Source organism: Python bivittatus, unplaced genomic scaffold (genome assembly GCF_059951505.1).
Source record: "Python bivittatus isolate LINGU-HERP-01145 unplaced genomic scaffold, Pbiv_v1 ctg000850_np1212, whole genome shotgun sequence".
Classification (NCBI taxonomy): domain Eukaryota; kingdom Metazoa; phylum Chordata; class Lepidosauria; order Squamata; family Pythonidae; genus Python; species Python bivittatus.
Genome location: NW_028277112.1, coordinates 43,512,258 through 43,524,356, shown reverse-complemented (window position 1 = coordinate 43,524,356; position 12,099 = coordinate 43,512,258). Strand labels below are relative to the sequence as shown.

The following is a 12,099-nucleotide window of genomic DNA, read 5'->3' as shown; positions in this document are numbered from 1 at the left end:
CTACTCAGAAGCAATTTTCTGCTCTTAAAATGCTTGATACGTTGTCCCCAAATTTAAATGAAAGAGGATTTACATTTTTATTTTGTTTTTCTTTTCCCAGCATACAAATGAACAGTTGCTAGGAGAGATCTTCTTTGATGTTCCAGTTGTATTTTGGTCTATTTCAGTGGCTCTACTTACTTACCTGGGAATTTCTTCTGCATTTGTTAGTGCAATATGGGTAGCATTTCCACTTTTCACAAAACTAATTACCTATAAGGAATTGAAAGAAAAAGGTATGACAACAATGCTTATCGTCATAGGTTCTGGTAAAGCAGGGGTAGGCATCTTTGCAGCCAAGGCTATATTTTTATAGCCTCTGAGAGCTGGGGATGTAAATGGTGATAGTATGATGACTTCAGTCTGGGTAAGACCAACTTTTTCAGCACTTTTTGGAATGCTTACAGCATCTATTTTGCCCCTTAAACCTCCCAATCCAGAAGGCCCTCTCCATGGGAATTATTGGCCCAATTTTGGCAGGTTTGGGTTTTTTTAATGAGAACCTTGAATTATCTTTGTTCCCTTCTTCCACATGATTACTGGTCTCTGTCCCTGTATCTTTGTTACTTTAACTTAAAGAAGGCATAAACAGACTTGCCCTGGCCTGTTGTGCCTCTGTCTTGGATATGCATGCCTTGATGTGCAGACTTGCACAAGTAGCTAATTTTTTTTTAATGACTCTACTAGACCTATGTTGATTCATATTGCCAGAAAATCTGGTTGATCTGCTTTTTAAACTACTGTGATTGGTGGGTATGTAAAATTAGTTTACTTGTTTTGTAAGAAAATCTCAATCACTAATAGATCTATGCTGATTTATATTGACACAAAATCTGGTTGACCTGCTTTTTAAGCCATTGTTTAAATGGTTTGGTGATCTTACCTGTTTCATAAGAAAATCACAGTATGTTTGCCTTCAGACAGGTTAGATTTATACTTCCACTAGACAACCTGTGACCTGTTGGGTTATCGTTTCAGAGTTATTTCCTTACCTAAACAGAGAAACCAAGGGCAAAAAAGCAGTGGGTGTAGGAGTGACTCGTGACTTGCTGCTGGCTTCCCCATTGATTTTGTTGTGGGAAGCTGGCAGGGAGTGTCAGAAATCTTCCTTCCTTCCTTCCTTCCTTCCTTCCTTCCTTCCTTCCTTCCTTCCTTCCTTCCTTCCTTCCTTCCTTCCTTCCTTCCTTCCTTCCTTCCTTCCTTTCCACATATAATATGGGCTTTGGCTGTTTGCCCTTTCCTCAGAACCCTCAGGAGAGCCCCGGTGAAGCCTCCTCCTCCTCCTCCTTGGCTGACCCACAGAAATGTCTGCCACTTTGCTGAGGGGAGGGGAACAAAGAGAGCCACAGACTGTGAGGAAACCCCCACTCCCCACTCTGGCATGTCCCTAAGGGCGCCCTCCCTCAAGGGAGGTAGAGGGCTCACCTGCCTACCATGGTGCCCCCCAGCCAGACCTACCTTGCCAGCAGGCATCCAAGTTGCTTCCTCATCCTTCCCTCAATGCCCACTGCCGTTAAGAGATTTCAGATTGCTGCCTTGTTTCCAAAGCAGTCAATTGCCACTCACCCGTTGGGCCTTGCCACCAGCCAGTTGGGCGCAGGGGACAGAGGGAGGTGGGAAAGAGGGAAGAGCAGTGCTGAAGTGGCCACAAATTTCCCAAATTTCAATTCCACAGGAGTAATGGGTCCCAGGATTCGGACACATTCTGTAAGTTAGCCCATTTGAGGTATCTTTGTTCAAGAATAGTTGCCCCATGACACACCGTTTCACCCAGTTGAAGGTTATAGACACGAGAGTTTTAGTAGTATATAGACAGTTAATACTGTAACCAGATAACATCTAGAAGGCACTGAGTTGAGGAAGATGGTAAAAAGTCAGTATCTACAATTCTACATTATAATCTGCTTCTGTGTCTCTTACAGGTGCCACAATGAAATTTTTAACAGTTTATCTCCTGGGAATGTTTATTCCATACCTCTATCTATTATACCTAAGCCGGATTATACTTGAAATGCTAGTTCCCATCATGGGACGCAGTGGTTCAGAAATTCCACCTGATATACTAGTGGCTGCTTTTATTGTTGTAATGTGTATACTTCTGTCTTCCTATTTGGTAAGATACTTTTAAAAACTTGCATTCTGTGGATTTGAGCTTATTTAATAACTTTTGAACAGTAGATTTAAGCATGTGTGCTCTCTGTAAGTTTTCTTATTTGAGAAAAGAAAGCATCATTTGCATGCAGAATTTTGCTACAAAGGACCAGGTATGATGGTGACTGCTTTCACACAAAAAAGACATTTTTGCTACAAGCAGAATTGCAGTTGATTGGGGCATCTAGGACTATTTCGAAGTGCATATCTTGCTATGTTCTGTTACACAATGGAGAGGACATAAACAAGTAGGCAATATTTCCCTTCTCATTCTAGCCACAGGCATCACCTTCTGACATTCTGAAGCAATCTTACTTTTCCGTAAGCATGTCTGTGGTTGGACTGCTTATTCTATCAATTTCATTTGCAAATGCCCAATTAAGGTCTCTTCCTCCATACAATATCTAGTCAGAAACCTTCCAAGGGCAAAAATTTGAAATTAAAAAACAAAACAAAACAGGAAGGGCACAGAGAAGTCAAGCTCAAAAATACTGTGTCCATTTAAAAGCAAGAGGAATCATCCTTCTAGATGGTCAGTGATCATCAGGGCTCACTTTTCTTTTTCCATTCTGCAGTTTGCATTTCTCAACCATTTCATGACTTAAATGACAAAGACTCTAAGGAAAATATTTATTTTATACATGCACAGAGACAAACACACAGGTCATTTTTAATCTTGGCTTTAAATATATAATTTTCCTTCATATGTACTGAGATGATCAAATCCTGAAGTTCAAAATAATCATTTACAGCTCCCATCCTCCTCCCACCAAAAAAATATTGGTGTCCTCCATCTTCATGAATTTTGGTTTGTGCGGGGCAGCTGGTGGAGTTCACAATCTATGGAAAGTGCTGGGAGGTAGAATTAAATCAAAATTCTGTAACAGAAAATAAAGTTTTGTGCCTTTTTTTGTTGCAAAATTACATCTAGCCTCTTAATTAATCAATAGATTTTCTGCAGCTTATTGTATATGGAAAGATAAAAATACATGGAAAGATAAAAAACTGCAAGGCACTAAAATTTCATTTTCTGGAAATTTTCCTGACCCCCTCTGCTTCTGAGATTTCACAAGATATCTCTGCAGCTTTAAAGACTAAACCTTTTACTTTCTTTAAACTGTGATCTTCAGAAAAGCGTGTTCTATAGAACAGTAGGAAATGCGCTTGCCTACTTCATCCATCTCTTAGTCAAGGAAAGCACAGGACCAAATGTCTGTACTAGAAGAAGGATTGTGGATGGCCTTGGGGAAGTCACTAGTTTTCAATATGATCTCTGATTTGCCACGAACTTAGAAAAGTAAAATTAAATTATGTATTTTTTTTAAAGTTTGCATGCTTGTTTTCTAGAAATGATTCCATAAAAGTAATCCCTTTCCTTTGTTTCTTGTTTTTTTAGCTCAAGTTCATTTATCTGTCCAGAAGCACAAAGATGACATTAGTATCTTTGACAACCATTTTTACAGTTACATTCATCCTTGTTTGCAGTGGAATCTTCTTCCCTTTCAGTTCAGATTCGGCAAACCCAAGGCCTAAGCGAATCATTCTTCAGGTAAAAAGTGTTTCTGAAGTTGCAGGAGAGCTTCTTTTTTGTTTTTTTAAAGTTCTGCTTTGAAAGGATGAGTACTTTGCCTTAAATCCAGTGGTTTGAAGTTAATATGTGAGCTTTATTTTTATCAACCCTCATTCTCAGATGTGTTTATCTTACACTCTTTAATATGCTATGTTCCTCAGCCTTTGAATCATGTCATCCCTGGAATGGGGAAATGGTCATTGAAGAGGAACAAGAGAGAGAGAAATCTGCACTGATGCTGACACCTCCCAGTTACCTCATGGTTTAATATAAGAGAGTGTCTTGGCAATTTGGTTCCTAATATAAGGAAAGACAATCCAAATGTTGGATCTGCAAGTCTTATGATCACAGACCTCTAGCCATTTTGACTAACTTTTGTGAGAGTTCTATTTCTTGCACAGCCATAATTAACCATTTACAATCTGCCCCTTGGGTGAAATGGAAACGGCCCAGAGGAATTCAGCTGCAACTCTTGTTCTTCATCTCAAGAGGTACCCAGTATGTAGCAGCTGCCCTCAAACTTATTGAAGCCAAGACATTATCCCATAAACCCAGGAATCAATTATCAGAACTTGGAACGGGTACAGTCAAAATTCCTAAGAAAGCTATTGCAAGTGGCGAAATGCGTGCCTAATGTTGCTCTGCAGTTGGAAGCGGAACTTACAAACCTTGAAATAAGGGCAGGACTGTGTGTGCTGAAATATTAGCTAAAGGTTCATTTTCAAGGAGACACTCATGCTCCTGGGGCAAGATCAGGCAAGGCGGCGCTTAAGCGAAGGATCTTTGATAGCAAACAGAATATAGTAAACTCTCACTGGGGTACAACTGGGCCATAGCAGTGCACCCTTCAAAGCAGCCTCGTATCTAGATCAACTTACAAACAATACATTTCAGTGAGCATTTACATTATTAGGGCTCAATATTATACCATCAGCTGGATGGAAAATTTCATAAAGTCCCATATGCAGAAAGGCTCTGCCCTTGTAAATACTGAAACATGAACTCATATTTTTTTGCATCATAACTTCCATCATGACGTACATAAAGAGCTACTAACACCTTTTTCTTGGCACATAAGTTCCTCAAGGTAACTCTCACTGTTGCAAAGTTTGTTTTCGCAGCTTGTAAAACTTGCACATAGTTGATAGCAAAATAGTGCAAGCATGATTGGGGTAATTATATCATGATATTTTTGCATTTAATAGACATTCATGAAGAAAGGACGCCCTGTGCCCCAGCAAGCTATTTTTTATCTGCTTCGTGGACAGCAGGCAAACCCTTAGCAACTTCTTGTTTTGTCATTTTTCCAGCACTTAAACAGACGATTTCATAGCCTGGATGGTCACTTGGAAAAAAGTGATTCTGGAATATGGATAAACGGGCTGGACTACAGTGGAATATCACATGTTATGCCCTACCTACCTGAGCTCAATGACTCTATTACAGCCAAGTGTGAGGAAGGATCCCCCCTCTGTGGATTTCCTTGGGTCTTACCCGTGGACTACTTATTTCGGTTGGTTGTAACCTCACCTAATGAACCATTTAGTTTTTAATAGAAGTATCAATTGATGTAATACTGTACTTTTCAAAAACTGGTCTTTTCAAGTGAATCAGTAAACTTGTTGCATTTTAAGCCAATACCCAGAGAAGGAGACCAATTGCAAAATATTGCAGTGCCCCTAACAAAGGGTCGCTTCAGCTCAAAGCCACAGTCAGACTGGAAAGAGTCTTATGATGCGGTTTGGGGCTTGAAGGGATTTGCATATGTGAGAACTTTGAAAGATAGGAGAAGTGACATTTTTCTCTCTTCCTATCCTTTGCTGGACTGATGGGGCTTTCTAAAACTTCCTGTATGGAGAAGAAAGGGTTTTTATTTTAGTTTCTTTAATCTTGAGAAGTAAAATAGGTCTTTAGCATGAAGGCACCAATCTAGAAACCAGGAAACCGTGAGCTCTAGTCCTGCCTGAAGCACAAAGCCAGCTGGGTGACCTTGGGCCAGTCACTCTCTCTCAGCCTTAGAAAGCAGGCAATGGCAAACCACTTCTGAAATCTTGCTAAGAAAACTGCAGGGACCTGTCCAGGCAGTCGCCAGGAGTCAACGCTGACTCGAAGGCACCAAAAAAAAAAAGTCCTCAGTGCCATGCAACAGTACTCTGGCTATTTGGAAGCTGGGTTTTTTGTTTTTTGTTTTTGCTCCCTTTTCTATTTAAGTTTAAAATGTTTAAAAAGTCCTAATGAATCCTAATGTTTTCTGGATGGGCTTGGCCTCATCTTTCAGTAATACTATCAGAGCTGCAGTAGGTCTGGATATTCCTGACCCAGTGCGATAGCGCCTCTTCTGCTTGTCATTCTGCTTTGTGAAAGTTTTCAGCTTTGAGCAAAACTTTGACCTTTTTGTCATTTTTTTCTGGGGATGTGATAAGTTTTTTTTTTTTTTTATTCTGACAAAGTCTACTTTGCCAGATATACAGTACTGTACTAAGTAGGCAGGTGTGAAAAAATGCTGTAAAGTAAGAATGCTTTCAAAAATATATATTGTAATTGTTTATGTTTATCAATTTACAAAATGCAAAGTGAGCGAACAGAAGAGAAATCCAAATCAAATCAATATTTGGCGTGACCACCCTTTGCCTTCAAAACAGGATCAATTCTAGGTACACTTGCACACAGTTTTTGAAGGAACTCGGCAGGTAGGTTGTTCCAAACATCTTGGAGAACTAACCACAGATCTCCTGTGGAGGTAAGCTGCCTCAAATCCTTCTGTCTCTTCATGTAATCCCAGACAGACTCGATGATGCTGAGATCAGGGCTCTTTGGGGGCCAAACCATCACTTCCAGGACTCCTTGTTCTTCTTGACGCTGAAGATAGTTCTTAATGACATTGGCTGTATGTTTGGGGTCATTGTCCTGCTGCAGAATAAATTTGGGGCCAATCACACGCCTCCCTGATGGTATGGCATGATGGACAAGTATCTGCCTGTATTTCTCAGCGCTGAGGACACCTGACCAAAATCTCCAACTCCATTTGCAGAAATGCAGCCCCAAACTTGCAAGGAACCTCCACCATGCTTCACTGTTGCCTGCAGACACACATTATTGTACCACTCTCCAGCCCTTCGGTGAACAAACTGCCTCCTGCTACAGCCAAAGATTTCAAATTTTGACTCATCAGTCCAGAGCATCTGCTCCCATTTTTCTGCACCCCAGTTCCTATGTTTTCGTGCATAGTTGAGTCGCTTAGCCTTGTTTCCACATCAGAGGTATGGCTTTTCGGCCACAATTCTTCCATGAAGACCACTTCTGGCCAGACTTCTCCAGACAGTAGATGGGTGTACCTGGGTCCCACTGGCTTCCACCAGTTCTGTGCTGATGGCACTGCTGGACATCTTCCGATGTCGAAGGGACGGAAGGATGATGTGTCTTCCATCTGCTGCATTAAGTTTCCTTGGCTGACCACTGCATATATGGTCCTCAGCGTTGCCTGTTTCTCTGTGCTTCTTCAAAAGAGCTTAAACAGCACATCTTGAAACCCCAGTCTGCTTTGAAATTTTTGCCTGGGAGAGACCTTGCTGATGCAGTATCACTACCTTGTGTCTGGTTGCTGCACTCAGTCTTGCTATGTGACATGAAACTGCCTTCCAGAACCTCAGCTTAGTAGCAGAGTTTGGCTGTTCCTCACCCAGTTTTAAGCCTCCTACTGTCAGGCCTAGCCCAAGGAACTCCTGGAGACCGTGTAGGTTCAATCAGCAAGGTTTATTAGCTAGCGCTTATTTACAGAATCTTTTCAGACTGACCAGTAGTTCCCAGGCACAACTCTCTACTATCTTCTGGAATGTTTAGGGATGCGCCAGCTTTCTCCGCTTATCTCCAGAGCGTTGCTCTGGAGACGAGAGCACCGTTTTCACCCCCCTTCCTCCATTCCAGTCCATCACACCTACACAGCTGTTTCTGTTTCAGTTAATGACTGTGTTTCAACCTACATATGAAATTGATGATAATTAGCACCTGCTTGGTATAATTGGTTAATCATACACCTAATCCTACAAGATCCCTGACTTTGTGCAAGTGTACAAAGTGTGCAAGTGTAAGAACTGATGCTGTTTTGAAGGCAAAGGGTAGTCACACCAAATATTGATTTGATTTAGATTTTTCTTCTGTTCGCTCACTTTGCATTTTGTAAGTTGATAAACATAAACAATTACAATATATAGTTTTGAAAGCATTCTTACTTTACAACATTTTTTCACACCTCCCTAAAACTTTTGCACAGTACTGTATATTTTTATTTTTATATTAAGATAAAAAAGGCTAATCGTTTTGAATTCCTTTGCATATAGGCCTATAACATTTTTGCATATTCAGTGGCATTTTAGGCTCTGATATACTCAGCCATATTGTACAAAAATTTTTGTCAAACAAAATTAGCATGAAACAGTAATTTGAAATATTTTAAAGGATTCTTATGGTGAATTACATTGATAATTTTTTAAAAATCCCTTTCTTAAATAGGAAATCATGGTATCTTCCTGCTCCAGCAATTACCCCCAAAAATCCTATTCGCTTTCAGCTTCTTTCCAAAGAGCAAACACTATTGGATTCTACAAAGCTAACCTTTGAAGTAATAGGTGGGTGAACATCTCATCATTCTTTGCCTTGAGTTTTAGTAGGGGTTTGTTTGAACTTAGCAAGTAGCTAGCTAAGGTGAATTATCTAAACCTCAGGGGCATTCAGTCCAAGTTCTCAGAGATAGCCAATCAGTGTGAATGCAGATATCACAGATAAAACATGCACGTTATAGTGTACCTGAACAAATTCTTGACTGTGATAAATTATGCTATGAGAAATGTGCCAGTCTTTAAGGTGTACAGTATTAAAAATTTCCTGGGTGCTTTTAGAAGTATAGTTTGCAAATTAATCAGGATATTGGGAAAATATCCTTTCCAGGTTATTAGGAAAACTAAATAAACAGTTGGTGTATATAAAAAGTTTGCTTTAGATTGAAAAAAAATGTGGCAGCTCCACCATCCTTTCTTCTGAATTCATGTAGAAATCTTTATCATATGCTTCAGGTCCAAGTCACATGGCATTATATCTTCGACTACATCAAGGTTCAACACTGTCCACCTGGTCTCTTGGAGATGGAACTCCTACTGTTAATAACAGAAATGGAGACTACTTTGTATATTATTCACATGGGCTCCAGGCTGTGCCCTGGCGCTTCTGGATAATGCTGAAGGTGAGTTTATTCCATAAGCATCACATTCATTTCTTAGAACTCCATCTCCTACTCTGTTAAATGGTTTGCCTTTTGGGAACAGTTGCTGATTCATCTTCATCTTTTGAAGATAACACACAATTGCCTTCTAATGCTATTAATTTGAATATGCATTTTCTTTTCTCGAGATGTCCTTGACATGACAAGTTTTTACATCTTTCATGTCAAGAATAAATTAAATCAAAGCTGTACATGAATATTAGGTTCCTGCTATTAAATCAAACCAGTGGATATAAATTAATCTGTAGTCTTGTATTTGCTTACTTGAAACTCACTGAACGCATGTGGTGTTTCCAGATACTCACTTAAAATTGTATAAATTACCTGTCATTGACTTACCGATATTGTTGTATTGTTAGATAAAGACAAGGTAGTATGTAAGTACCATTAATGATACCATGATTGAAGTAAACCAGAGAAGGAAAATCAGAATTTGTCTAGTACTGGAGAGTGGCTCTTGAGAAGTCTCCTTGTATATAACTGCAAAATCCCAAATAATTGCTTTTATATTGCTTCCAAAAAGTAGGAGTAATTTTTTAATCTAGATATATAGTATCTGAATTATATTTTGATGTAGACTCATACTGGCAAAACAAAAGCAACAGAGTATCTTGATGTTCAGCTCTAAATGTTTGAATTAGCGTTCTGCTTCCTCAGTATTATTTAATGTAGAGAAAATGCCTTCTACATCCTCCTGTACATAAACTGACTTGCCCTCCATACAGCCTATCTTTTTCTTCTGATTTCACTTTTCGCTTCTATGATTTGAGCATACTTATTAAAGAATAGTCTGGTAAATGTTCTTAGTAGCTTAGAAATTAGTGATTCAGTTGTCCAGTTTATGTTCCTTATCCCTTTTCTTGGGAGATGGAGGTACACAGGGGAAGGCGCTGTTTGGCATATTAGCTGCTGGAAGATCTTCAAAAAGCCCTTTCCTACTGACCTTCATAATGGTGGAGGATTCCCTCAGATAGCAAAATCTAAACCATCTAAGGCTTTAAATGTCAACATTAGCACTTTAAATTGTGGCAGACAGTGCAGATTTTTCAATAAGGGGATTGTATGTTCCCTGTAACTTAAACTTCTAGCTACCACATTTTGCACCCATTGCAATTTCCTGATACTTTTCAAGGGCAGCCACACACGGAATGTGTTGCAGTCAAGACACGTAATAGTTGTGTTTCTCCTTGATACAGAATTGAAAAGGACCAGTCCATCTCCTGGTTGCACTGGGAAGACGTTCTTTCTTATTTTTTATATATTCACTTTAACAATTCCCCAGAAGCTTTAATTAACATAGGCTCAGGAATTTAATCTGTTTCCTCAATTTTATTTGCCAGAATTTGTGCTTATGAAGCTTGCTATAGGTTTAAATCAGATTTTGTTTTGGAAACAGACACTTTAACAATGTTTCAGTCACCATCTATGGAATTCTTTAAAACTTTCATTCCTTTGGTTTCTTCAGCTGCATATGGTCTTTGGTCCAGATTTTGCAAGCTTTGAATTCTACCATTACACAGTGCTAAGTAGGAATGGGATTCAAATAATCAGACATGGGCTTATATGCTTTTCTTCTTTTTGATTTTTAGGGTTCGGATAAATCCACTAAAGGAATGGTCACCCTTGCTATAGTTACCCATTATTTCTTTGGAGAAGATCAAAAGTCATCTCAGTTACGTGCTTTAATGGAAAGATTTCCCAACTGGACCTATACCTCAGGCTGGGCTTCTACCTATGACCAGTTTATCTTTTAATCTAGAAATTCTGCGAAGGTCAATTGTCTCTAAATTGCTGGATGCCACTTTTGTTCATTAGGGAGTTTGGGTGAAGTGGAAAAAATAGCATTACTCACAGAAAGAAAAGCTATGAAGGAATGGTGGTATTGTAAGTCCTCTTTGGGGAAAAGGACAAATTTGTTGTATTTCTTTAATGCAAAAAACCCCCCACCTATTTCTTCCACTTGAATAACCAGTTCACCTGTTTGACTAGGTGAACATGAAAGCTGCCTTTTGGAAAGTAGCTTTAGAATGGCCCTCCTTGGCATTTTGCAATAAAAGGGGCTTTAGTGGAGGAACTGCAAGCACAATATAACATACCTTACTGTCTTTAAATAACACAAATGCTGCCTTGTCCTTAATATTTTGATGTGTTCTAATAAACTAAAGAAGTGTTTTCTTAAGACACTGTTAAGACTATCCATTATGGAGAATATGGAGCTGTTAATGGTAATTGCTGCAATAATGATACTGTACTCATTTTGAATGCACTCTGTAAGCAAAGCTCTTTAAAATATAATGCCAAAGAACTTGATGGCCAATCTCACTGAATTCCTAAGTTTGTGTGTTCTGGCGTTGCTGCTTTTCCTTCTTTTTCTGGATCCTTTTGCTTGACTAGACCAGAGTAGAGCAAAGTCCATATTTAGCTAACTTCTCTATGGCAATCAAGCAGTGTGAGGGCGAAACATATGCATCCAATGCAAGCATCTAGCACTATACTTCTAAGCACCGAGTCACCACTCGGGCCTCCTGCACACATATATATGTACATTTTGTATTTTGGTGACAGTTACTGAATTGGTTACTAACAATTATTTTTATTATTTATCTGATTTTTCATGAGTGGGTCATACATAATCCAATGAAAGCTGCAAGTTTCTACAAAATTATGAAAAGCTCAGGGGACATCAAGATGCATTACTGATTTCTTGTCTATGTGTAAAAAAAGTGTTTTTACCAAAGACATAAGAGTAAACAACTACTGAGCCAGAGGAACTGTAAAGGTGGCACAAGCCTCTCAGCAGAAAAGCACTGGGTTTTTTTGTCCTTTCATAGACTTTTCTAAGTCCTGGAGAGGACACTCCAGGAGCTACAGAATAGCTTGACACTCTTTCCCTCTGGCCAGGGGGAGAAGGTTCACTCTTGGAGAAAGAGCTCCAACCCCCCCAAATACCTTCACTACAAACTTTGCTGCTGTAGACTTGAAGACTAGGAAGAGGAAGGGCAGCAGGAGTAGTGGAGTGCAGGGCAGCCAAAAGGGCAGAGATGGGGGGGAGACTGGTGGGTGG

At 39.5% G+C, this 12,099-nt stretch overlaps 1 protein-coding gene across 1 annotated transcript in view; it reads left to right on the top strand.

Moving 5' to 3' along the window:
• Window positions 1-11,362, top strand: part of ERMP1 (endoplasmic reticulum metallopeptidase 1) — a 29,682-nt gene extending 18,320 nt beyond the window's left edge. Inside the window, exons 9-15 of the mRNA XM_007428123.4 lie at window positions 101-275; window positions 1,962-2,152; window positions 3,587-3,739; window positions 5,071-5,273; window positions 8,270-8,385; window positions 8,830-8,996; window positions 10,625-11,362. Of these exons, the coding sequence (XP_007428185.1) occupies window positions 101-275; window positions 1,962-2,152; window positions 3,587-3,739; window positions 5,071-5,273; window positions 8,270-8,385; window positions 8,830-8,996; window positions 10,625-10,789 (1,170 nt within the window). The 3' untranslated portion in view covers window positions 10,790-11,362. The remainder of the gene's footprint in view (window positions 1-100; window positions 276-1,961; window positions 2,153-3,586; window positions 3,740-5,070; window positions 5,274-8,269; window positions 8,386-8,829; window positions 8,997-10,624) is intronic.
• Window positions 11,363-12,099: the final 737 nt, after the last annotated feature.